The sequence below is a fragment of the Mus caroli genome, unplaced genomic scaffold (genome assembly GCF_978045245.1).
Source record: "Mus caroli unplaced genomic scaffold, Mus_caroli_1 scaffold_6, whole genome shotgun sequence".
Lineage (NCBI taxonomy): Eukaryota > Metazoa > Chordata > Mammalia > Rodentia > Muridae > Mus > Mus caroli.
The window spans coordinates 16995708-17022253 of record NW_028227261.1 but is presented as its reverse complement, the minus strand read 5'-3'; the positions used below and the strand labels follow the sequence as shown (position 1 = coordinate 17022253).

At 54.3% G+C, this 26546-nt stretch overlaps 1 protein-coding gene across 2 annotated transcripts; it reads left to right on the top strand.

The window, feature by feature from the left end:
- Positions 1-21549, top strand: Rcc2 (regulator of chromosome condensation 2). Of its 2 annotated transcripts, none has more exons than XM_085838755.1 (13): positions 1-186; positions 686-974; positions 6740-6833; positions 9458-9601; positions 11714-11845; positions 12281-12369; positions 13147-13261; positions 15629-15795; positions 17383-17563; positions 17764-17869; positions 18475-18547; positions 20600-20677; positions 21174-21549. In XM_085838755.1, the coding sequence occupies exons 2-13, from the start codon at positions 696-698 to the stop codon at positions 21276-21278; spliced, it is 1563 nt and encodes a 520-aa protein (XP_085694881.1). In that variant the 5' UTR covers positions 1-186; positions 686-695; the 3' UTR covers positions 21279-21549. The 2 variants fall into 2 exon arrangements, with proteins under 2 accessions (XP_085694881.1, XP_085694882.1); XM_085838756.1 differs by lacking the exon at positions 1-186 and adding an exon at positions 451-519.
- The last annotated feature ends 4997 nt before the right edge of the window (positions 21550-26546 follow it).

Sequence of the window (26546 nt, the reverse complement as noted above, 5' to 3'; positions counted from 1 at the left end):
CTCGCTTGCCGCCCGGCCGCACATGTGTTTCTGTTTTGTGTTGTAGCATTTGTTCTGGAAGCTCGTATTTACATTTTAAGTGTATCTGGTGAGTGGGCTGGAGCCCTCGTCCGGGCCGGGGAGAGAAGAAGCCTTCGACCCCGTCTTTCAGTCGCTTCCCTCCTCATTTCTCATCACTCCAACCAGGTAGGGGCTGGAAACCGTCTGGGACCAGTTTGCAGGGTCTGGGAAAGTTTTTTTTTTTTTCCTCTTTTTTTTTTTTTTTTCTCCTCTCCTTCCCCCTCCCCCCCGAGAAAGGTTTAAAAAAAAAAAAAGACGCTGGGGAAGGGGGGGGTTGGGGGACGGAATGAATAAGAAGGGGAAGGAAGGCGGATCCACGTGGTTTAATCGGAGACAGACAGAGATCCCATTGTTCAAAATCAATAAAAAAAAAAAAAAAAAAGCAGACGGGGCGAGCGCCGGGCCGCGGGGGCCGGGCTGGGGCCCCACGAAAGTTCCTCTTTTCGCGCGTGCTCGCAGGTGCTTGGGGCCCGGCCGGGGTACGGGGGGGTGCTCCCCGCGTGGCGCGCGGCGTGGGGAGGGGCGAGGGAGCAGCAGGTGGGGCGGCCCACGCCGCGCCGCGCGTCCCCTCCCCCGCCCCGCAGCCCGCCCCGTGTGCATTGTGCGCCCCGTGTGTCTCCCGCAGCCCGGCGACCATGCCCAGGAAGAAGGGGGCGGCCTGGGAGGAGCCGAGTTCGGGCAACGGCACGGCGCGCGCGGGGCCCCGGCGGCGCGGCGGCCCCGCGGGCAGGAAGCGCGAGCGGCCCGAGCGCTGCAGCAGCAGCAGCGGCGGCGGCAGCAGCGGCGACGAGGATGGCCCGGAGCTGGACGGGGCCCCCGGCGGCGGCAAGCGCGCAGCCAGGCCGGCGACAGCGGGCAAGGCGGCCGGAGCGGCCGCGATCATCACGGAGCCCGAGCACACGAAGGAGCGCGTCGTGAGTGGGGCCGGGGCGCGGGGCGGTTGGCGGTTTGGGGGGGGAGGGGCGCCGTGGGGTCACGCCCCGCCCCTCCCCCACGCCGCGCGGGGGAACTCCGGGGAGCCAGTCCCGGGCCGGGGGAGGGGGGGGACCGGGTGTGCGCGGCCGCGCGGGGGCTGTCAGTCCCTCCCTCCCTCTTCCCCCCGTGCGTCCGCCCCCCTCCTCCCCCCACGCCCGCGTCTCTTCCTCCCCCCCGAGGTGGGGGAGGGCAGTCCGCGGGGAGCAGCCGGCTCGCGCCGGGGCTTTGAGGTTCCCGCCGCTGCGGCTCGGGCGCCCCGGGGGGGCGGGGCCTGGCGCGCGGCGCGCATGCTCCGTGTGAGCCCGGCGCGGTCGGCCGGGCCGGTGCGCGCGGGGCATGGTGGGGGCCCGCGCGGCGCGGCCGTGAGCGCGCATGCTCCTCGGAGGTTCTCCCCACCCCGGGGCTCCCCTCCCACCCGCGACCCCCCGCGGAGCGGCGCTGGGCTTTGTCTGCCTCGGGTCCTCGCGGCGTGGGGCCGGTGGGGTCGGTGCTCCCCTGAGGCTCCGGTCTGGGCCCTGGAACTTGAGCTTTTCGCGGGGGCGGGGGGGAGAGAGAAAGCCCCGCAGAGCCGGGCCCAGGGTCCGCTTGAGTCTCCGCCAGAACTTTGTAAAGCAAGTTTTTGGTGATACACACCTCTCTCTCCCCACTTCGCCTCTGTGTCCCGGAGATCACGTTCTCTGTTAACTCTAAGAAAGAGATGGAGCTTGACCCTCCGAGAGTGTCGCCCATGTTCCCAAGGGTGTTCTGCAAAAGGTGGCAAGGGCACACTAGGAGGGGTAGAGAAGAGAGTCCTAACAATCTTGCAGTAGAAGAAAGGTTCCCGCTAGGCATGCAGGGGGGTCCTGCATGAGGTAGGCTCGCCAGGTAGACCGGTCTTAGCCAAGGTATTGGAAAGGTAACTTACAAGCTGTTCTCCTATTCCTTGCCTAGTGGGATTGGACAAGGCTAAGAAGTTGGGCATGATAGGGTCTTTTTCTCTGCTGCATCGGGTTGTCCTGAAGTTTAGGAAAGTCGTGTGGAGTTGGATTATTTTGTGAGTAGAAAAAAAAATCACTAGGACATGACTGCTCGTAGGGGTGGCAGAGGAAGGCATTTATCGTGGATTAAACGGAGACATAGGCAGGGACATCTGAGAGAGGTCTGACCCTTGGGGGGGAGTGAGGATAGGAACCAGGTGCAGCAGCTGCCCGAGTGAAAGAAGGAACCAAAATGGTCGGGTTATATATAGAGAAGAGTAGGTAGGGGGAGAGGGTAGCTTAGCCTGTGGGCTGGGTTAAGTTTAGGGTAAGGGGCAGGGTATATCTGCCTGGAGGGTCCGGTAACAGGTACTGTGAGGGATGCCGGGAGAACCTAGTACCAGTTCTGCTTTGATATGTTAAATAGTCCCCTCCACTCTTTGTCCTGGTTTTGAGACTTCTGCCAGGGCAGTGGTGAGTTCCAGGGTCTGCAGGCTGTTAACCCTCTCAGGGATGCACGTGAGTGGAGTGGAGGAGGAGCGCAGAGGCCTCCGTCTCCACGGGTCTTGTATCAGAATTTGCACCTTGTGTGTGCTATGAGGAGATGCCATGTCTGAGAGGAGGCAGTCCCCTGTAGTTTGTGCTTGTTCTGTGTGTACAGCAAACTTCCAATATCTGTAGAACCGGAGCTTAAAAGGGGCTTTGTGTCCATCCCCTTAAAGCTAGGGGGACTATCACTGTAGGACCGACCCCACAGTGGTCAGTTAGGGGGTTGTTGGATAGGTGAACCCAGGGGCCTCTGGGGACTTCAGAAGGTACCCGATGTTGCACCTGGGAAGTGTGTGCCTCGAGCTTCTGCCCCTGTTAGGGTCAGGTTGAGTTTGGTTCAAGGTCAAGAACACAGCCTTGCAGCCAGGTTGATTCTCATGAGCCTAGGCCGGCAGACTGCCCAGTGTCTCTGGCCTAAGGGCTGTGGTCTCCTTCTGCTAGGCAGACCCAGGACTGACTCTGCAGTCGGCCACTATCCTGGATATTTCAGAAAGCTACTTAACTTCGGCAGAGTCCAGCCTCTCCCCTGGGGGAGGCTCCTCTGCCAGTGTCTGGGCTTCCTGCCTTCATTTTTCCCTTACCTTGAACTTGAAGTTGTCTTGGGCTTGGGGAAGGTGAGCCATGTGTTCTGTTGTGTTGTCCTGCTAGAGTTAGGTGTGTTAGGAAAATCAAACGGTAGTCCTTAAGAGCCAATTTGTGGAAAATGAGCCTTCAGTCTTGTCTTACTCAAGGACCTGAGTGAGGCTCAGGCGCAGGCATCCAGCTCTGTGTGTTAAATCGGGGTTGCTAGGGTTTCATGGACCCTGCAACATAGTGTTGGTTCTTAGTGTAGTGGGAGGAGGGTTGGTAGGGATGGTTGTTGCCAGCATCTTGCTCCCTGGTTCTCCTAGTCCCTGAGCATCAGTCTCCTAAATGGATGTGTTTAAAGGTGGACTCTCCGCCTCACTCAGGGAGTATACTTGGGTGGTAAGTTAGAAACTGCTGTGGCCAGGAAGACCCAGTTTGCTGATTGGAGACACTTGGTGCATTTTCTGCCTTGGCCGCTCATCTGCATTCAGGTCACACGTGTGGCCTGTTCTGGAGAGGTAGCTAGGTGAGGTGGAGTTCACTGGACCTGGACTGTTGGTTGGGGCTTGAGTGTAGGCTGTCAGACAGATGCAGTAACGTCGAGGCTGGGTTAGCCCTGGAGAGCAGGAGACCTCTGCTTGCTCTTTTTTCCCCTCCCTCCACCTGTCCTTTCGATGCTGGGGACTGAACCCAGGGCTAAGCACGAGCTCTTGCACTGAGCCCCCATTTGTTCACTGGGATCGCCTCTCCCCCCAGTAAGGCCAGCAGGCTTATGGGATATGTTGTCGATAGTCTGTGGATGAGGGGTTTGTTTGGACAGGGGCTTGACTGAAAGTGAGTTGAATTGCACTAATTAAAACTTTGTATTCCATCAGGAGGAGGGGAGAGTAAGTAAGCTGTAGAGGGATGAACAGTTGAGTTAATAGCAAACGGGGTATAGGTGCTAGCAGTGGGTACGGTGAGCTGTGAGAACGGGGTTTGTGATGGAGAAGCTGGAGCCAGGGTAGCAGTTTGTGTTCTTCTTGGGAAGCCAGGCAAGGTTGTCCACAGATCTTTTTCAGAGGGGTGGGGCTTTCGAGTCCCTGTCTGTCAGCCATCGAAAGTTTGAGGAGCCATAGGGATGGCAGTGGATATGGCTACCTGCATCCTGCCCAAGCCTGTGGGCTGGTTGCGCTCTGGGATCAGAGTGACCACATCTCGGTGTTGGTGAGGGTCGAGCTTGGGAACCTCCGAGCTTCTCTTCACTCAGAACCTGCTAGCGCAGCACTGTCAGGCTTGGGCTCGTGCTGGTTTTGAGGCCTCTCCCCTGTGTTTCTGGGGCCCCTTCAAAGTGCAGACCTGAAGAGTAGGGTGAATGTATGTGTCCATGCACAAATAAGTGTTGGCCCTACCGAGGGCCCAGTGCCAGGGGCTGAGGCTGGTAGGATATTCTGGCCCCACCTGCCCTTCAACAAAGGAGAAGGGAGGGAAAGTAGGCTTCCATCTCCTTCAGGTAACTTGAGTCTGGCCCCACACCCCACAGGAGGTCTGAATAATTGAACTGGGTGGCTACTCCATCCTTGTGAGGCCTGGGTTGGCCAGGCAGGTCCTGAAGCTTGATCCTGGCCTCTGCCTTTTGGACCTGACTGGAAGTAGGGGGACACTGGGGAGATCAGGTCCCACCCCCCCAAAAAAGTGTGCCTGCTGGGGACTTGTGGGGTGTGTTGGGACAGCCAGCCAGGGGCCATTGTGGGGGGGTGGAAACTATTGGAGCTGCGGCCACTGTTCAGGGGCAGGCACGCAGATTGAGCCTAGCAGCCCATTTATTTATCTGCTTTTATTTATCATGTGTTTGCTTACTGTTCTGGGGATGGAGCCTAAGCTTCTGCCCAGGCTAGACCTAATTAGCCCAGTGTGCTTTTCAAAGAGCCCACTCGTTTATTCATTTAACATACTTGTGTACATGTGTGTGCCTGCTCACACCACGTGAGTGCAGAGGCCCAGGGGTGTCAGAACCCCTGGAACTGGAACTACAGCCGGGTGTGAGCCAGTGCCTGATCTGGGTGCTGGGACCTGATCCTAGGCCCTCAAGAGCAGTGAGTGTTTACCCTCTGTGCCATCTCTCCAGGCCCTGCAGGGTAGATTTGGAACCCAGGTTTAATCCTAGCATTTGGATTTGGAAGGCTGAGGCAGGAAGAGTATACAAATTAACACCAGGCTGGGCTACATACATCGTAAGACCTTGTCTCAAACAAAGAACAAGTGGATTTCCTCAAATGCACACCTTTTTGTTTCCATGGGTCCTGAGGATTTGAACTCAGGTCATTGGGCTTGCGTGGTGAGACCTTTTACCTCACTGAGCCATCTCAGGAGCCCACAAGTATAAGTTGAAAGGAAAGAAAAATGTATTTTGACATTTGAGCCAGAGAGTGCGTGAATGCACAAGCGCTGATGATGTGGGCATGGCCCACAGTTGTGTGGTGGCCTTTGAGATGTCAGATCTGCATAGGTGGTCAAGGCTCAGAAGCCCTGATCTTTTCTGTGTAAGAAGGTGGGAGAATTGAAGTACCCTGACTGGACAGGTATGGTCATAGGCCTGTAGTCCCAGTGCTGAGGGAGCTGAGGCAGGAGGACCACTGTGATTTAGAGGCAGTCAAAAAAACTGTATAGCAAAATTCCTCTCCAAACATGGAGGGGACAGGGAGTCGGGCTCTCAGCTGGGAGCTCTAGCGAGGGGGCTCCATAAACAGTGTTGGATGAACCCATGGAAAGCCTTCTGCCTCAGACCCTGCTGCCCCGCCAAAGCTGTGCCTGCCCTGTCTTACCCCCTGGTGAAATCAGGCTGTAATTACCCCTTCTGTATTAAAAATCCCGTTACTGTGGGCAGCACACGGGACTGATGCCATGGTAACCCAGCAGAGGTGATGCAGGGCCTGAGGTATGAAGGTTGCCAGTGCACTGTGGTGCTGGTAGTGGGGACTGCAGAGCTGGCCTGGGCTGTGAGGTTCCTGGGTCTCAGCCTGGTGGGCTGGTCTTGTGCATGACTCTAGCATGGAATCAGAGCCCAGCTTTGCTTTGGCTTAGTGTTGGTACTGAGCTCAGACTTTTTTTTAAAGATTTATTTATTTATTATTATATGTAAGTACACTGTAGCTGTCTTCAGATGCACCAGAAGAGGGCGTCAGATCTCATTACGGGTGGTTGTGAGCCACGCCACCATGTGGTTGCTGGGATTTGAACTCAGGACCTTTGGAAGAGCAGTCAGTGCTCTTACCCGCTGAGCCATCTCGCCAGCCCGAGCTCAGACTTAACACGGGGAATTCTGAGGGTGGGCTTGAGGTCATCTGCCTTGGAGCATGTGATGGCGGGGCGGGGGGGGGGGGCGGGGGGGGGGACGGGGAGGGGGAGGTTGGATGGGACCTCTAAGCAGTGTGAAAGCTCCCACACAGGATTATTTTAAGCCAGGTGTGATGGTGCACACTTGCAATTCGCAACCCCAGCTCTTGGCTGAGGTTAGAAGATGTGTGTGCCAGGTTAGTCTGGGCTGTGGGAGAGCCCAGCTCTTTCTTTATTTGATCAGATAGCTGTGGAGTGCCAGCAGCAGCCTTAACGAGCTAATTCTTGGTTTTCTACCTCTCTCTCTTTCTCTCTAGAAACTTGAAGGGTCTAAGTGCAAAGGGCAGCTTTTGATTTTTGGGGCAACCAACTGGGACTTGATTGGACGGAAGGAAGTGCCTAAACAGCAAGGTAAGGTAAACGAGGTGGCCAGTGGGGTGCTGGCTCTGCCCACCAGGTAGGTGTTCTTGGGGTTCATGGGCATGAGCAGAGAAGGCCCTGCGAATTGCTTGAGACCACAGAGCCACTCCAGGGAGGATGCTGCAGTTGAGCTGAACCTGGTCTTCCCTGCACGTCTGTGCCTTCATAGTTCTGTGTTGCTGGGGAAATGAAGTCCTTAGACAGCCACGACTCCCTGTGTCCTGGAGATTTCCTCTCACTACAGAGAGGTGGCCAGTCCTGCTCTCTGGTGCCACGAGGCCCCAGATTCTTTTTTTTTTTTTTTTTTTGGTTTTTCGAGACAGGGTTTCTCTGTGTAGCCCTGGCTGTCCTGGAACTCACTCTGTAGACCAGGCTGGCCTCGAACTCAGAAATCCACCTGCCTCTGCCTCCCCAGTGCTGGGATTAAAGGCGTGCGCCACCACGCCCGGCTTGAGGCCCCAGATTCTTGTCAGACGTGGCGGGCAGTGATGTAAAGGCTTGTCCCAACTCAGCCGAACGTGTACACCATGGCGAGCAGGGAACAGTCCCACCCAGTAACCTGTGTCCAGCTGCCTGTAGACAGGGTGCCGTCCTGAGGGGCCCCTTGGAGAGAAGAGGACTGGCTCAGTGCCACATTTTATGGCTCTTGATTTTATTTGGAAACACGCCCAAAGTACTTGTCTGTGAACAAATATTTGAACACTGCACGCCCTAGCACCCAAACCGGGGGGCCTTGGCCTTCACCCTGCCCTGGGAAGGCCGTGGGTCCTGCATGGGACAGATGGAGCTGGCCAGATGCCGTTCCTTTGTGTGGAAGATAGCCATCTTTCACCACAGCCATGGACACGCAGGCTCTTGCTGTCTGCTGTATCCATTGCCCTGATACGGCAAGAACGCCTCGACCTGACTGTCACCCTCTGCTTCCGGTGCCCTCTGTGGCCCCGGAGCTGTGCTGCCGCCAGTCCAGAGCTGACCGGGCTAGTGGTGTTGGGGGTGTCTCGCCTTCCTGGCCCTTCTACCTCCATGTTGGTGTGAGTAGTTTCACTGTTAATTGTACCATCTAGGCCTGGCCGGGTGGCCTCTGCCTGGAGCTGCTAGGCGGCGAGGTGGAGGAGGGGACTCTTTAATTCCTGCTTGGGTTACGTGGCAGCAAGGGGTCCCTGCTGTAGCCTATGGTGAGGACTGGGTCCGGGGGGGGGGTTCTGGAAACCATGGGATTAATGGCTACCAGTCCAGCTCTGAAGCTGAAGCCACTGCCAGCTTGTGACTGACCTGTGAACTGAAATGAGGGAGAGGGTCCCTGGAATGGGAAAGAGATCATTATGTTATTGTGGCTCCCTCTTCAGGGAGATAGGCATTGGCAGAGGTGTTGGAGAGCCACTCCGACCCCCCTGCCTCCCCCCCCTCCCCTGGGCCAGCTGGTTCAAGAAGCAGGCCATTTCTTTACTCCAGCTGGTGCCTGGTATAGCTGCAGCTCACAATCCTGAAAATCACTAGTGGTTGCTTGGTTTTCCAGAGTGACAGGCATGCAGTGCTGCCTGCCTTTCCTCCCTGTGTCTGTTGTTGTCCTCCGTGATTCAGGGCCGATGGGGCTTCTCTTCAGTTTTAACAGCCTGGGAGGCCAACATTTCAGTTCATCCCTTGGAATAACAATGCTGTTTGATTCTGGTTTTTTTTTTTTTTTTTTTTTTTGGTTTTTCGAGATAGGGTTTCTCTGTGTAGCCCTGGCTGTCCTGGTGTCCTGGAACTCACTCTGTAGACCAGGCTGGCCTCGAACTCAGAAATCCGCCTGCCTCTGCCTCCCGAGTGCTGGGATTAAAGGCGTGTGCCACCACTGCCCGGCTCTGATTCTGTTTTAAAGTACTTTTCAGTGGGGTGGCTGCAGGGGACCTGGGGGAGGGGTTCAAGTGCTGCTGGTGAGGTAGGCATAGAGAAAGAACCCTTTGGGGTGGCCCGTGGAAAACCATTCCTTTAGTTGCCAGCAGGCTGTGTGTGAGCCATCTGAATTGTGGCTAGCTTCTCAAGTTGCCCACAGCTGTTCTAGAGGTGAAAGAAAAGCCACACTCCTGTCTCAGGGACGTGGGAGTGGCACTTGTGAGGCCTGTCACGGTGGAGGCAGTTAAGAGTAGGTGGGATGCACATTGGAAGTACAGTGCAGTGTCCGACGTGGTCTCCCAGAGAGCCTGGGGGACATGCTGGGGAATGAAGCCGGCCAGCAGCCCAGGCTTCCTGGGTATAGGTGGGACTCTGCAGGGGTGAATGACAAGGTCCTCCAAGTAAGCAGGTGCTTTTGGGGGGGGCGGGGGGTGGTGGCGCACTGAGCCCCACTGAGAAAGACTTTTTCTGGTAAGGGGAAGTCTGGGGTAGAGTCAGGAGGAGGGTAAACAGAACTACCCAAGGATTCTGTGTCACCCCAGATGGGTACAGGAAGGCCAGCCCTGCCTGTCCCGTAGTGTAGGATTGTAGGGCTGAGGAGAGAGATTGGCGCCATTAGTGTAGGTACGCTGGTGTCCCTTTGCGACCCCTGGTTGATTTGTTGGGTGCTCCTTACCTGCCCTACCCCTGGTGCTCCTCACGTGATCTGTAGAATTTGATTTGTATTCTTCCCTTTGCAGCTGCGTACCGCAACCTTGGTCAGAATTTGTGGGGGCCCCATAGGTATGGGTGCCTGTCAGGAGTCCGGGTGCGAACTGTGGTTTCGGGCTCATGTGCTGCCCACAGCCTCCTCATCACCACAGAAGGGAAACTGTGGAGCTGGGGTAAGTGTGGAGGGTTAGAGACATGCTCTGAAGTGGGACTTGAAGAGACTTGAAAAGTCACCTGGAAGAGGCTGTCTTCTGCCTGGTCCATGGCTTCGTCAGTTCTTGCCTGCCACTTGTATTTAGGGGCTGACCCTGGGCCCCAGGCTTACTTGGCAAGTCTTTTCCCCGTGGACCATTTCACTGGCCCCGTTCTCTGACTTCGCCTTGGTGAATGTTTTCCTGAACTTGAAGTGTGATCTTCTGATGCTGCCATCCCTCCGACCGGCCGTCTGTCCTTGCCGTGTTGTCTCTTCACCAGCCATTGTTCTGCTTTAGCTCCTGTGTCCCCGTGAGGTCCGAGTGCCATCACTAGCGTTGCCCCTGGCTTTTGAAGCTGGCATGTCTTGTTACAAGGCGTGGTGGCTGGGTCCCTGTGGCTCCTAGCCTCGGGTCTGAGACTGGGCCTTTGTCCCTGCTCCATCCCTCCCGAGTGTCCACCTCCCTTAGGCAGGCTCTCTGGTGACTCAGCTGTCTCCTTCTCAGGTGGGCCAGGAGGTACTGCCCAGGGCTCGCATCATCTGAGACTCAGGGCTCAGGCAGCTGGGGAGTTGGCTTCTCCGTTTGTTTCCAGCCTTTGCCTGGCTTCTGTTCTCGACGTTTTTAGTTTGGTCTGTTCGAGCCGTTTTTATTTTTATTATTTTTTTTTATTTTATGAGCTGCTGCACCAGAGTCCAAATATATTAACATCTGCCGCCTTCTGCACTTGGCTAATTTTATAATTCTGTTGGAAAAAAAATCTCACAAGTGTGTGTGGCCCAAATGTATCCTCCCAGGCTTTGGGTGACATACCAACATCTGCCCCAGTTTTGTATCTCTGCGTTGGTGTGGGCCCTCCTGCTGCTGTGTCCTCAACGCTGGCCATAGTCTTTCATGTCAATGTCCCCAGCATGAGAAAGTTTCTCTGTCCTTTCTCTGACGGCAAGCATCTAGATTGCATCTAAGGGCCTGACCCTGTGACAGGAATAAGTCCCCCAGAGCAAGAGAGGGAGCTCCCTGGGGCAGCAGCTGGGCTGTGGCGACCTGCCAGAGGTGCCGAGAGTCCACTGCCAGACCCTTGGTGGAAGGGCACAAGAAGGAGCTGTCCTTCCTGAGCAGGAGGCAGAGTGCTGCTCTGCTGTGTCCTTATGCAAACGCAGGAGCTGCAGCCGGCCTGCCTTCACTGAACTTGGGGCATGGCAGGCTCCTCTTGAAGTCAGCACCTGCCCAGTGCTGGCCCTGGAGCCAGCCCCCCTTTCATTGATTCTCTCCCTTTGAGGGCGGCCAGTCACTGTTGTGCTTGCCTCCTGCAGGGCCTTAGGGCTCAGCTCTGTGTCCCTGGGCGAGATGAGCAGAAGCCCCCCTTTCCTGTGGTTCCTGCTTTGCTGCCTCGTGTAGTCCCCATGTTGAGTTACTTGTGTGCTCTGCTGAGAGGGCCATCCTAGGGTTCCTAGGGATTTTGTTTTGGACCTAGGTAGGATTTCAGGACTTCAGCTGTTCTGAGACCCGCCCCTTGTCCATCCTAAGCCGGATCAGGGCTCCCTAGGTCTTCAGTGCCTTATGAAGGCCTTCACAGGGACTGGTCCCTGCTTGCATTCACATGTCTCCAGCTCTCCAGAAGGAGGAGGAGGTCCTGTGGGCAAGGGGCTGTGTTGAGAGCAGGCCTACCCCCTTGTCATGAGGGCTCATGGGGCTGGAGTCGTGTGTGTGTGTGTGTGTGTGTGTGTGTGTGTGTGTGTGTGTGTGCAGAGATAAGTAGATATGATCAATACTAGGTGCATCAGACTCCCTGAAGAGAAGGGGACTGTCCCCCAGCCCCTAGAAGGAACAGAAACTGTTCCTGGAGCTTGAGGCCTGTGGAGTACCCAGATCACACCAAGCATTTCCTGGAGTAACACGGTGTAGGGATGGCCCTGAAGCTGACCACTTACTGTTGGGATAGTCAGTCAGGGTGGTCCTTCTCCTGGGGCCAGCTCCACTGGGGAGAGTAGCTGTTAGGGGTTGGTGGAAGGTCTGGTTTGAGGATGAGGGTGGGGGCCGCTGCCCCAGCATGTCCTTGCATTGCTTACCCGGCCAGCTGTGATCTCCTTGCAGGTCGGAATGAGAAGGGTCAGCTGGGCCATGGTGATACCAAGAGAGTGGAAGCCCCCAGACTCATCGAGGCCCTCAGCCATGAGGCAATTGTGCTGGCAGCCTGTGGGCGCAACCACACCCTGGCCTTGACAGGTAAGAAGGCGGCTTCTTTCAACTTACTAAGGCTCCAAAGATGGTTTGTCTGGGAGTGAGCTCCTCAGCCAGTGTCGGGAGGATGACGCCTGGTGAGTTAACTAGTTAGCTAGTTAGTTAGACAGCTAGTTAGCTGATTACTTGCTGGAGGCAGTGACAGGGCTTTGGTGACACTGGGAGCCCAGACCAGGGTCTGCGTGTGGCAGGGCTCTGCTCTGTTCCGTAGTCTTGTTCTTGGGATGGACAGACACACACCCCATGCTCAGCCTGATGGATGAGGGGCTCAGCTCTGTTCCGTAGTCTTGTCCTTGGGATGGACAGACACACGCCCCATGCTCGGCCTGCTGGATGAGCTGTTTGTGTAGCTTTGATCCAGATCCAGTTGAAAGCATCCACGCTTCCATCTTTTCTTGTCCTGTTTGTCTCTCCTTTCAGATACTGGATCAGTGTTTGCCTTCGGAGAGAATAAAATGGGGCAGCTGGGCCTCGGGAACCAGACAGATGCTGTCCCAAGTCCTGCTCAGGTACCAGCAGGGTTTGAGAAGTGGTGCTTTGCAAGGGAGAGTGAGGAGAAGAGAATCCCTGTTTGTGTCAGCCCAGCAGCGGGGATGCAGGGCTCTCTTCTCTCCCTGCAGACTGTGCCGACCTGTCCTGCTCCTGAGGCCAGTGGCGGGTGGGGTTGGGGTTAGTAGCTAAGTCTTGTAGTTGTGAGTCCTGCAGTGCAGTTGGGTGGGTAGTGTGAGCCAGGATGGGGTGAGCCTGGACACCGGGTTCCCCTGGACCCCACCAGGTTCAATGCTTGCTGCTTTTGTCTGGGCCTCAGTCTGGCCTTTCCCAGGTTCTGCATTTGGTCTCTGACTCTGTGCTGTGGGACCAACCTGTCACCCGTCCACCCGCCCATTGTCTTCCTTCTTCCTTATTTGAGCCCTGTCAGATCTGGTTCCTTACTGACAGCTTTGGTCTGGGGGCCGCATGAAAGCCTCAAGTTGGGGCTGATAGCAGTGTGAGCACCAGAAGTGACCTTTGGGGGTCACTGAGTTTTCTCTGTCCATGCCTGTGGTTGAATCACTGGGTGACGGAGGGTTAACAGGGTTAATGTCTCAGCCTCTGCTGTCCTGGCAGCATGGGGGTCGCCAGCAGTTAAGAGCCCTTGTAGTCTAAGCTTTGCGATACATAGCCACTCAAATGGTAGCCTTTTGAACTGTGGAGTGAGTCCACTGTTGTGAGCGGCTGTTGTTTGATGCCAGGGCAGAATGAGGAAGAGACTGGTGGAGCTGAAGTTGGCCGTCTTCTCTTTTCAGATAATGTACAACGGGCAGCCAATCACCAAGATGGCCTGCGGGGCCGAGTTCAGCATGCTGATGGACTGTAAAGGAAACCTCTACTCCTTTGGGTGCCCTGAGTATGGCCAGCTGGGTATGGAGGTCTCTTTCTAAAAGCTCTGTAGTCTAGCTGTAAATGTGGGGTTGCGCACGCATGGTACAAGTGTAATTGATCCAGATAGCAGCGGCTAGCCGATAAGTGCATCTCGTGCTCAGTAGAACAGCTTGCCGGTAACCAGCCGGTTACAGGGGTCAGTGAAGACTCGAGGACTGAGTCTGGTTTGGAAATCCATTAGAGTCTCAGGCAGAAGGACAAAAGCTGAGTCCCTTTCATCCGGTTTCACGTATCTAAATGAGCCTTTATTAGAAGTAAGCATTACATAAGCGGGAGGTTGTTCTGGAAATCCTGGCTAGACTGGCAGCTGGTGTGTCTTCAGCTCATCCCTCACCACACTGGACTCCGTCCTGTACAGAGCAGAAGAGGTCAGCAAGCCTGTTAGAGCTTACTATGCAAGATCTCCATTTCCCCTTCCCCTCGGACTCCCACCCAGTTAGTTCTTCCTAGTCCCCTCTGCAGTCCTGAGCACGAGGTGAGGTGTGGGCGCCACCTACTGGTGTCTGAACAGCCTGCAGCAGTCCAGGATCTGGGTTGCTGGGTCTCGGCGTCATTAGAAGTGCGCAGATGGGAGCATATAAATAGAAGCAGAGCATTGCACTGGCCACAGACTGCAGGGAACAGTGACTCTGTATAAACTAAATATACCTCGCGTCAGAGTGAATGGGAAGGACCAGCCCCTTACGCACGCACGCACGTCCCTGCTGGTTGCCAGGGAGTTCTCAGGCTGTTGGATAAACCGTTTCCATGGCCACGGGCAGGCCTCCTGCCATGCCCAGGCCCAGCACAGGAAGTTCGCTTCTGTCCTCTCTGCTGTGTGTGCAGCTTCTCTGCCACCCTCAGACAAGCATCTTGCTGCAGCCAGCCTGTTTGCCTTTGGGAACTTGACCTAGGCGGTAGGATGGTATCTGTGGAGTGGCTCTGGAGGGGCAGTTAAGTACAGTGTGCACTGTCTGCTACTGAATTCTTGTTGACATCTACAAAGGAACCTGGCTTCACCTGCTCTACAGACACTCTCATTCCGTTCACTCTGAAACACACCCCTGTGGTCCCAGCATCTTGGGGCAGAGGCAAGACTGTAGCAAGTTTGAGGGTGGCCTAGCTTACGTGGGTTACAGGTTACAGGCCAGCCGGGGCTGCAGAGTGAAGGTTGTCTCCAAAAACAAAAAACAAGCCTAATCCCCCAGTTCTGTTCTTGCCTCTGTGCAAGCATTGCTTTTAGAATTCAAACATGAGTGCGGGGGAGGGGCTGGCGGGGTGCATGCCATGTTCTGTAGTGATGAGCTGGCAGGGACTGAGACTGTTCTGGGTGAGAGCAGCCAGTATCCTGGCTACTGAGTCCGGACTGGGCCTCCTAGCTTGTTTTTGTTTGTTTGTTTTGAGATAGTGTCTCACTGCATCTCCAGCTGGCCTAGAACTTGATATGTAAACCAGACTGGCTTCGAACTCTGGGATCTGCCCCCCTCTGAGCACTGCAGTTAAAGATGTAGGCCACTAGGCCGTGCGCATTCTTTTTTTTTTTTTTTTTTTAAAGATTTATTTATTTATTATATGTAAGTACACTGTAGCTGTCTTCAGACATTCCAGAAGAGGGCGCCAGATCTCGTTGCGGATGGTTGTGAGCCACCATGTGGTTGCTGGGATTTGAACTCTGGACCTTTGGAAGAGCAGTCGGGTGCTCTTACCCACTGAGCCATCTCACCAGCCCCGGCCGTGCGCATTCTTGCTTGTTTTTTTGAGACAGTTCGTGTAGTCAGAGCTGGCCTCAGATTTCCTATGTAACTAAGGATGGCTTAACTTCCAGCTCTTTCTGTCTCTTCATCCCAAGTGCTGGATGTACCACCAGTGTAGGAAGGCAGGGAGGGCTGGGTCCTTGGGCCACGGGCTTGTGGTCCAGTACCAGGCAGGCTTCATGTCGCGCTGGGTTGGATCATGCCTGGTGTGTGCCAGCTGCCCAGTCTGTAAGGACTTCTCACAGGCTTTGTGAATTCCAGATTTTATGTCCTGATCTTGTCACCCTTTCCTTACTCCTCGTCCTCTGACCTCCCCAACTCGGAGTGTGGGAGGCTGTCCTCAAGATGAGAGCTGCCCACTGTTGTGACCTCATCCACAGGAGGAGACACCATTTTCCTTTGCCTCCCAGTCCTTATGGATATGTGTAGGGTTTTCCCTAAGTTGCTGTACTATGGCGTAGGGGGTCCTTGTTTCATAATGCATTTTTAAAGAATGCCCTGTGTTATGTACCAGCTCGTGAGCAACTGGGCAGACTGAAGTCTCTGGCTGGGGGCAGGGTGGTGCCCTGGGCCTGGGCCTTTTGTCACTGACGGCCTGTTGTGCTTACCACAGGGCACAATTCAGATGGGAAGTTCATTGCCCGGGCGCAGAGGATAGAATATGATTGTGAGCTGGTGCCCCGCAGAGTGGCCATCTTCATCGAGAAGACCAAGGACGGGCAGATCTTACCTGTCCCGAACGTGGTGGTTCGAGACGTAGCCTGTGGCGCTAACCACACAGTAAGCCTTATTTCTTTCTCAGTGACCAAGAGCCATGCTGGTATAGACTGGTATCTTTTACTCAAGCTATGCCATTTGGCTGAGTCTCCTGTCCGGATCTCTTTCCTCTGCAGACAACTTGTAGACATGAGTATACACGTATGCCTGCGCCCTGCCACTAGCACACAGCACGCATGTGCTGTCTGTACGGTAGGCAGTGCCTTTTGCTAGGGTGCGAGTGGTTGGCTGTTGAGGGTGTGTCCTTAAGGTCATTAGCACATTAGCAGAACAACTGGAAGGACAGCAGTATGTGTGTGTGTGTGGGGGGGGAGCTGCCCTTGAGCCCCTTTGTTTTTTAGCAGGTGCACACGCATTCACCATTCACAGTGTGCGTGTGTAAGTCAGAGACACTTATTCCAGAACAGTCATCGGCCTTACGAGTCACGGACCTTCACATGCTGAGGCCTCTCGTTTGGTGGTTTTTTTTTTTTTTTTTTTTTAAAGATTTATTTATTTATTAAGTACACTGTAAGTACACTGTAGCTGTCTTCAGACACTCCAGAAGAGGGCGCCAGATCTCATTGCAGATGGTTGTGAGCCACCATGTGGTTGCTGGGATTTGAACTCCGGACCTTCGTCAGAGCAATCGGGTGCTCTTACCCACTGAGCCATCTCTCACCAGCCCTCGTTTGGTGGTTTTTAAGACCGGTTCTGACTGTGTGGCTCTGGCTGTCCTGGAACTTGCCGTGTAGACCAGATATCTTAGTCAGGATTTCTATTCCTGCACAAAGATCATGACCAAGAAACAAGTTGGGGAGGAAAGGGTTTATTCAGCTTACACTTCCATGCTGCTGTTCATCACCAAAGAAGTCAGGACTGGAACTCAAGCAGGTCAGAAAGCAGGAGCTGATGCAGAGGCCGTGGAGGGATGTTCTTTATTGGCTTGCCTCCCCTGGCTTGCTCAGCCTGCTCTCTTATAGAACCCAAGACTACCAGCCCAGAGATGGTCCCACCCACAAGGGGCCTTTCCCCCTTGATCACTAATTGAGAAAATGCCTTACAGTTGGATCTCATGGAGGCATTTCCCCAACTGAAGCTCCTTTCTCTGTGATAACTCCAGCTGTGTCAAGTTGACACAAAACTAGCCAGTACACCAGGCTAGTCTCAAAGGACCTGCCTCTCCCTCTCGGGTTCTGGGGTGTTGGGTGTTCTAGCCCTGAACTGTGCACCTTCCGTCCCGTGCTGAGCTAGCTAGTTACACATCCACAGGCTTTATTTGATGTGAAACGTCAAACACAAGAAGACAGGACAGTTTGCAAACAGCTGGCACATCTGTACCTGCCTCACCTGTGTGCACCTGTGGTGGGCAAGCACAGAGAGGTGGCAGCAGCCTCCCCCCTGTTTATGCAGTTTAGACAGGGTTGCCACAGATGGCCATTTGGCCTCTGCACTTAAAGAAAGGAAGATTGCAGCCCCATGAAGGGAGTGCTGGCTGCCATATATTAGGCTGTGGGACTCGGGTCCTCTCCTTTGCTGCTGCTCCTGTCCCAGATGCTTCAGTCAGAAGCAGTGGCCCATGTGCTGAGCCTGTGTCTCCTCTCTCTGCAGCTGGTCCTGGACTCTCAGAAGCGAGTGTTCTCCTGGGGCTTTGGTGGCTATGGCCGGCTGGGCCATGCCGAGCAGAAGGATGAGATGGTCCCTCGCCTGGTGAAGCTGTTCGACTTCCCTGGGCGTGGTGCAACCCAGATCTATGCTGGCTACACCTGCTCCTTCGCTGTCAGTGAAGTGGGTCAGTGCCTGGTCCCCTGTCTCATTTCTTAGGTCCCCGCAGGTGCAGGGGTTTCTTCCTGGGGGCATCTGCTCCCACAGGCCCACAGCCATGTCTGTCCCTCCCTTGCTTGCTCTCTGCAGGGTCCTTTTAAGCAGTTGTCCCTCAGCTTGGTTTTCTAAGATGCTTGTTCTAACACGTCTCTGGTTGTGACCTTCCAGGTGGCCTGTTTTTCTGGGGGGCCACCAATACCTCCCGAGAGTCTACCATGTATCCGAAAGCAGTGCAGGACCTCTGCGGCTGGCGGATCCGAAGCCTTGCCTGCGGGTAAGTGGCTATATCCAGAGCACATGGTGTGTGCCTGTTTCCTGAGGATGGCTCTGTGCCTGCTGATTCTGGGTCTTCCTAGCTGGACATAGGCGACACCAAACCCCCACAGATGTGGGAGAGGGGGGAGAGTTCAGGCTTGGTAGGTGCTAGGACAGGCAGCTCCTTCCTTCACAGAAAGTAATTTTGAAAGTTTTTGTTTGGGGAGAAAAAAGCAGAGGGTGGCAGTTTTCGCTCAGCTTGGAGACTGTAGGCTTTTAATTTGTCATCACGCTCGAGGAGAGAGGACTTACTGAAGAACTCCTGAGCCACCCAGTACTTACAGGTGGCGAATGAGGGTGTGCAAGGGTTAGCTTGGTTACTGCTTCCTGGTCCTTGTGTCCCTGTCTGTCCCCCATTCCAAAGGATCTCCCTCTGAGAGCCCCAGGACCCAGCTGGGCAGTGAGGCCCTGGCCTTGGTATTGATCTGCAAACAAATGTGGCCCCTCCCTATCTGGGAAGAAAGAGCCGCTCACACTGTACTGAGTTAGCATGGAGGTGGGTGTGTTCATGCTGTGAGGGTTGTCCTGGTCTGGGTGGTGATGACAGCATCTGCCTGTTTGCAGGAAGAGCAGCATCATCGTAGCGGCCGATGAGAGTACTATCAGCTGGGGTCCATCGCCAACCTTCGGGGAATTGGTGAGCCACGGCATGCCTGGGAAGAGCTGCAGACGGGTGGGCGGGGTCCTTGTCCACTAAAGACTGTCCCAGCAGTGGGCCGGTCACATTTGGTTTTAAGTGTTAAGACTTGTCCTGGCTGGCTGCTGGCCTTGCTGTAGAGAGGGTGGCAGGCCACAGTGACAGGACCTATCCCTGTGGTTGGGACCCGTGGTCTATACTCGCAGGAGGCAGTGTCTTAGGCTGCATGAGTGACCCTGGTTCCTGTGACCTCCAGATTTTGTGCTTCATAGGCAGAACGGCCCATGTCCTTGTGCTCTGTAGATCAGTGTCATTAGACCAGCCACACAGGTGCCTGGAGGATTTTGTTCTTCATTTTCTCCAAGTCAGGTCACTAGTTTGTTCTCAGTGCCAGAGACTGGAGTAAGAGTGGAAGGCACCGCCCTTGCTTCTTTCTTACTGTGCAGCTGCCCTGTCCATAGGTCCCGAAGCTCCGTGCACTGGAACCTTTGTGAGGAGGCCACAGTTGGCTTGCGGGTTTTATGTTTCTCCTGTGGCCAGGGTTACACCCTCAGTGTGGCCTGGCCCTTGCCTCTGGTTTGTTTTGTTTTGATTTGATTTGGTTTTCGAGACAGGGTTTCTCTGTAGCCCCTGCTGTCCTGGAACTCACTTTGCAGACGAGGCTGCTCTTGAACTCACAGTCTGCCTCCCGAGTGCTGGCGTTAAAGGCTTCTGGCCCTTGATTTTCTTACTTTATCTTTTTGGGAGTAGAAGTTTTCTCTTTGGACTCAGCAAAGCAGGGCTGTCCTTGTCCCTCAAGCTGTCACTGACCTCCAAGGGACCCCTTGTAAAAAGCAGAGAGACTATGGCAAAAGGGACTGTGGGCCTTCCTCTGCTTCTGTTTTCTTAGAGAAAGATGATGGATGCCGCGTTTTGTTTTGTTTTCAAGATAGCAACTCAACATGTAGCCTTGGCTGGCTTGGGATTCAGTGTGTAGACCAGACTAGCCTTGATTCACAAAGGTCTGCCTGCCTCTGCCCCCCAAAAGCTGGGATTAAAGGTGTTCTCCACCACACGTGACTGATGGACAGTTTTGGGGAGCCATTAGAAATGGTCTTTTGAGCCAGGCAGTGGTGGCGCACGCCTTTAATCCCAGCTCTTGGGAGGCAGAGGCAGGCGGATTTCTGAGTTCCAGGCCAGCCTGGTCTCAAACAAAACAAAACAGACTGGTCTTTTGCCAGCCTGAACGTCATGGTAGAATGTCTGCAATAGTGACTTACAGGCCAGCCTGAGCCTCACAGCAAGACCCTGCCTGCTTCAAAAAATTGTTGATCTCTGGGGGCTGGAGAGATGGCTCAGCCTGTTCTTGCGGAAGATACCGGTTTGATTTCCAGAGCCTTCATGGTGGCTCAACGACTGTAGGTCCAGGTCTAGGGGATCCAGTACCCACTTCTGGCCTCTGCAGATACTTAGCACTCAAGTGGTACACAGACATACAGGCAAAATATCCAAACACAGAAAACATTTTTTAAATGTTTTAAAATGCCCCCTAAACACAACTTTGCATCATCGTGGATTTGGGAAGCCTTGGCCAGGAAGTGGTGCCTGGAGGAGCTGAATCGGGCAGGACAGGCCTTGGGACCTGCCCTTGGCCCCATGCTCCAGCAGTTCTTGGTCACTTGAAACTTCTCTTGAGGTTGTCAATGACAGCTCCTTCCTCCTGGTCAAGGGTTGTCAGGGCTGCCGTGTCGGCATGTCACAGCATGTTGGTTATGATTGTGTGGGTCTGACTGCAGTGACTGTCAGCACCGTCACCAAATGCCTGACACATTTTGTCCTATTACCCACAGTTGGCTGATAGTCCTGGAAACATGCACCTCTTTTGTGTTGGAATGTGTCACAGGCTGAGTTTCGTCATTGCCTCTGTGTGTGTGTGTGTGTGTGTGTGTGTGTGTGTGTGTGTGTGTGTGTGTTTCAAGACAGGGTTTCTCTTGTGTAGCCCTGGCTGTCCTGGAACTCACTCTGTAGACTAGGCTGGCCTCGAATCGTCATTGCTTCTTCTTATCTCCGCAGGGGTATGGGGACCACAAGCCCAAGTCTTCTACTGCGGCCCAGGAGGTGAAGACTCTGGATGGCATCTTCTCCGAACAGGTGAGGGCCTGTGCCTGTCCCCGCTCGTCATGTCTGTGGGGTCACTGCTGAGCCGTGTCTGTCCTGTGTAGAGTGTTGGGAGGGTATAGCCCTCAGCAGAAGAAAGGCAGAGGAATGCTGGCCAGTCCCCAGCGATGTTCTGGTGCTGTGGTCACACACTGCCCCTCCCCTCGTACTGAGATCCTGGCCAGGACCAGGGACTAGTCTCTGAGCAGATGATACCTTTTGGCCTGTGTTTGGGGGCAAGTACAATGTAGAGCCACACCCCAATGAAGGCTCTTTGAGCTTCCTGCAGGCCTGGGGGTGGGGCTTGGGTGGTCCCAGTCCTGAACACCAGGGTTTGTGTGTGTGTGTGTGTGTGTGGGGGGGGGGGGTTCCTTTCTTCCCAAGGCTCAGTTTCCCTCCATGTTGACCCTCACTGAGCCAGGCCAGCATGTGGTGTCTGGCATACATGATGAGGCATGTCTGCACTGCTTACACCGCCTTGCTTCCGCAGGTGGCCATGGGCTATTCACACTCCTTGGTGATAGCGCGAGACGAGAGCGAGGCTGAGAAGGAGAAGCTGCAGAGGCTGCCTGAGTACACCCCGCGCACCCTCTGAGCAGGCCGGCCCTCCCCTCGTGGCAGCTGTCCTTTCCACGTGCACTGGGACCAGAAGTCAGACAAGGAATTTAGGAAGCAAAAGTTGACCAAGGGTGCATTGGGTTCGCCTCCCCTCCCCGAGGCTCCGTTTCCAAGCGATTCAACGTTAACTACCTTTTTCTGTATGCTTTCCAAAGTGTTTCCCTCAATGTTTGATTAAAACATTTGCTCATAGCCAGCCTGCCTTTCTACGAGATAGGCAGGACCTCTGAGCAATGTAGGTTTTTTTATTTTTAAGTTGTATTTCTTTTCTCCCTGCTCTTGAGTGTCCTTGTCCTGCCCTCCCATTCCAGCCATGATGAGCATTGTGATCCGAGTGGGTGCCACGTGAGAGAGGGACTGTCACTTTCCCAGACAGAAACGGCCTTTTCAGGAACCAGCAGCCGCTAGGCCAATCCCTGGTGGTCGGTCTCCATCCCGATTCCTGCCTGCCTGCTTTGAGAGACCCGGTCACTTGCTTGTGGGCCCTCCCACTTGCCTCTGCCACCTCCCCTCATAGCTATTCCTGGCTTGCTGTCTGCAAGGCCCATGTGGGCCTTTTGGCTGAAGCATTTGTAGAAGCAGCCATTTTCCCCCTGGTGGGGCTTTGGGGTCTATGTTAGCCATTTGTATCTACTTTAGCTCTCAAGTCCAGATGAGAATAGAGACCGTGGGGTATGGGGTGGGCAGTTAGAGGTTGGTCAGCCAGCAGTCAGATATGTCCTCGGTCCTCTGTGGCCCTCCGTTGCCACCTGTGTGCTTTGCCCGTGTGCTCCTGCTGTCCCTCTGCCTGGGATGGCCGCCCTGCTCTGAGACTTGGCCACTCTTGTCCTGGCCCAGTGTTCTGCTTGCATTTGCTTGGCTCTGGTACCAAATAGTTGGGATTCTTGGTGAAATCCCCTGCCCTGCGTGTGTGTCAGTGCAGATCCTGTGCACCACGCCCCCCTCCCCCAAGTGCCCTCTGCCGAGCCCGTCCTGGTATTGACTTTGTGGCTGAGTTCCGAGGTGCCTTTCCCGGATCCTCCTCACTGGGCCCGAGTGGCAGCAGCTCGGGCCGGGGCCTTGGTTTCCAGAGGGTCCGGGCTGGTTTGACTGCTTTAACTAGGATTAGTTCAGTGGTGCTTGGGGGAGGGGGCTGAGGATGGAAGTGTGAGGGGGGTGGATGGGAAAGTCAAAGTCTGGTCTTGAGAGTCATGGGTTTGCTTTTGCCGTTGTGACGCTTGTTCCCGTCTCTATGTTAAAATGCCAAAAATGACCCAGTCTGTCGCTTTCCTCCGCCCCAGCGCTTCACAGCCGCTTCTGGCTTTGCAAGGTGTCTGTCTCGGCCAGTGCTGTGGCCTGCCGGGAAGGGTCCGAGTTCTCCCTGTCCCCCATCTGTCCAGCAATAGTCTGTCCAGAGGCAAGCTTCTGTAGCGGCAGGGCTTCCGCAAAACTAACCTGCTTTGTCCAGGTCACCCCAGACACCACCCCTCACTTCATGTACCGAACGGGAGCCGTCCGTCCATCCCTGCTGGTCTCTGTCTAGAGAGTGCTGTTCGGGGTCTGCTCCTCCTGTCCCGGGAGGTCTCCTGGAGTTAGTTGTGTGGTCACCAAGAGGACTGAGGACACACAGCCCGGAGCCAAGCTGGGCTCGTCTTCCAGGGAGCAAACCTAAACCCGCAGTCAGCCGCCCTGGCTAGAGGCCTGCAGTGGGTGAGCTGAAAGTGTGCCCGGCCACAGCCCCCTCCCTTTAGGCTAAAATTCTCACCCGAGCTTTCCCACGGGGAGCTCTAGGACAGGAGGAAGGCGGGAAGCCCTGGGTAGGAACCACTCTGGCTGTCCAGGGGCTCCTGAAATCTGGTCATCCACAAAGGGTAACAGGAAGGGCGTTGACGAGGATGGTGGGATTCGGTTGAAGGTGCCTGGTTTAGTGCTGTTAATTGTCCTATTTTTTTTTATATCTATATTTCTGGGAGTAAACATTTTAAATAAACGGCATCATTGTTTACTCTGCGTTGGCTTTCATGATTCCTCTTCAGTAGCGTGGAGTGTGTCCCCAGCTCTGTGCACGTGCCCCGGAAGAGTGACCAGAGAGCTTCCTGCTGGGCTGGAAGGGTGCAGAGAGCCACGGGCCCATGGGGTAGTGGCCAAGGGCTTCCCAACCAGGGCTGGACACAGTCCTGAAACCACACATGGTCCTAGCTCGGGAGCTGGCTTTTGTAGGTGGGACAAAGTCTCATAGCCCAGGCTGGCCACCTTCCCAGTACCCCGCATATGTGAGGTATTCAGCCCTAGGTTAAGTGTGCTAAGTGTGGCTGGCTGGTGACATTCTTGCATCTCAGTATCTGGGCAGTTAAATGAATCCTAACCTGTAGTGCTAATCTGGCTATGCCCCAGCAGTTTAATATGGTTCTAGCTCTCTACTTCTGAAGTTTCTTCCCTTGCTGTCTTCTCTGGCTTCCCCTGGCTGGTGGAAAGACAGAAGGTTGACTAAAGCATTATAGTGGGGTGTCTGAATGGAAACAAGGGGGGCAGAGAAATCCACATTTGAGTAACACATAGATAACCTTTACACAGTGCACAAAAACATGTCTACAACCTGCCGGGGCGTACCTAGTGCTGGCAGTAAAGGTGTGAGCCATCCCACCCACACAGTGTAAATTTGACCTAAGGTGTTCCAAGACTTGGGCTCTGTTGGGTTTTGGTTGTGAATGAACAAGCATTTTCTGGCTTGCTTGCTTCCACCCAACCTTACGAGCAGTCTGTCAGGATTGCAGTCCTTCCAGGAGCACTTGTAATCAACCTCCAAACACCAGAAAGGATCAGAGGGTGCCTGGCCCCTTCCTTTCCGCCAGTTAACCACCAGGGGGCACTGTAAGGTTAGCCTTTTATGCCACGGGAATGGAGCTTGGACACCGACAGTCCCGAAGTCAGTTCACTATTCCTGTTTCAGAGAGGAAAATAAGTTGTAGACAGGCGGTGAGCTCGGTCACAGGGAAGGGGCTTGGTGGGCAGACGGACCCTGAGAGGTCCCAGTTGTTTCCCCTGGCCACCTCTCAGGAGTGGCCTTGGGGCAGTTCCTGCAGAGCTAAAGAGACCCCTACTTTCTACAGCAAAGGCTCTCAACCTTCCTAATGCTGAGACTTTAATACAGTTCCTGTGGTGACCCCTAACCATTAAAATTACTTACATGGCTGCCTCGTAACAAATTTGCTATCGTTACCAATTTTTCATGTCAGTATCTGTGTTTTCCAATGGTCTGTGAAGGGGTCAGCCTCAGGGAGGTTGGGACCCACAGGCTGAGAGTCACTGTTTTACAAGTTCTCCTTGCAAGGTCTGGGTCCTGCTAGTTGTAGCTATGTCTGGAGAGCCAGCAGCCTCCCATTGGCAGTTCCTTAGGACGAAGGGGGGTGCGGGGGGCCTTGATCTGCCATCGAATGTTTACCCTTGTTGGGAAGGTAGGTGCTGTCAGGTCATATGAGACTCTGGTGGACTAGTGTTGGAGAGGCCCAAGACGCAGCCTTATCCAGTCACTGGACAGAGTGGCCATAATTCAGAGTCGGCAAGGGTAGGCAGAGCCGAGCCCGTGATCTCCGCGTTGAAAGCTTTATTGCTCTTTGTGTGGGTTTGCTTCCATATGCAGCTGTACCATGTGTCACGGACTGCCTGGAGACCAGAAGATGAAGAAGCCCTCTTGTGGGAGTTTATAAATCCGCTCTAATCTCTCTGGCAGATAGCAAGGAACTCGTTCACCCTGAAGCTCTAGATACTAGAATAAAAGACACACACAGCCTTCTATTCTAATATGCTTTAAGCAGCTTGGTGTCTGGGCACTTCTAAACCTCCCTGTGGCTAACACACCCTCCCCTCTGATATCCCGAAATAATTACTAAACCTGTATTCCATCTTGGCTGCCCCGGACTCAGGCCATAATCCCTGACTCTCATGTATTGTCTGACTGTCTGTCTTGTACTTCTCACATGTGACCCTTCTGCTTCCCTGACATGACATGACCATTCTGAATCCTTCCCAGGGTTCCCTTGGCCAGGAAATCTGAGGTCCTGCCTCTGTCTCCCTGCCCAGCCATTGGCTTCCAACAACTTTATTTGTCAATCAGAACCAGCTCAGCGTCTTACACATAGATGTGTGGGTTCTCCATAATTTTGGGGGCCAAATTAATACAAGTAACAATAAAACCAATCCACAACAGAGCCCCTAGGACTGGAATTACTGATGGTCGTGAACTGCCATGTGGGTCCTCTGGAAGAACGTCTGCAGACGTTAACCATTGAGCCATCCTTCCATCCCCTAAGTGTTTCAAGGGAAACAGGACTCCTGGGGTTCGGTGCTAAGAAGTGCTAGGCTTGCCATTCTGGTGAAGTGCTTGTCCATCACACCAGAATGTTGCCAGAATACTGGGTTACCCCCCCCCACACACACACACACACTGTCAACATAGGTACACACATGCCAGCCAGCATTCAAGCAGAGGCAAGGAAATTGTTAGCATTTCAGGTTTTGTGTTTGCGGGTGTACCTACATAGATGTGGTAGAACCATCCATGAAGATGGGAATCTGTCCTGTGTGGGCCCCAGGGGTCACACTTGGTTGTGCCAGGCTTAACAGTCTTTACCTTTTGAGTCATCTCTTCAGCTCTCTACATAGGGAGTTCAAGGCTGGCCTGGGCAACTTGAGACCCTGTCTCCAAAGGGAAAACACTAAGCAGACTTCCTGGAGGTCGAGGGTCACATAAGTGACTTTGGATTGTCAACTTATCCAAATCACCCTCACCTTGGCCCGTGTTGCTCCAAGTTGTAGCTGGTCCTGGGATAGTCTCCCTGCCCAGACGTCTATTAGCACTGACCTCATTCTTTTTTTTTTTTTTTAAAGATTTATTTATTTATTATATGTAAGTACACTGTAGCTGTCTTCAGACACTCCAGAAGAGGGCGCCAGATCTCGTTGCGGATGGTTGTGAGCCACCATGTGGTTGCTGGGATTTGAACTCTGGACCTTCGGAAGAGCAGTCGGGTGCTCTTACCCACTGAGCCATCTCACCAGCCCCAGCACTGACCTCATTCTATCATCTTACAACCAGGCTGAGCCCTTCCCAACCCAGGACATGGAGGCATGGAACCGTCAGTCAGATACGGCGTACATATCCCCCCACTAAGAACGGTATGCGAGTCTGATGCCGAGTGGCCACTGGCTTTGACAGAATTCGCCTCTCATAAGCCCAACACAAGAGGCTATTACAAAATGGAAGTAT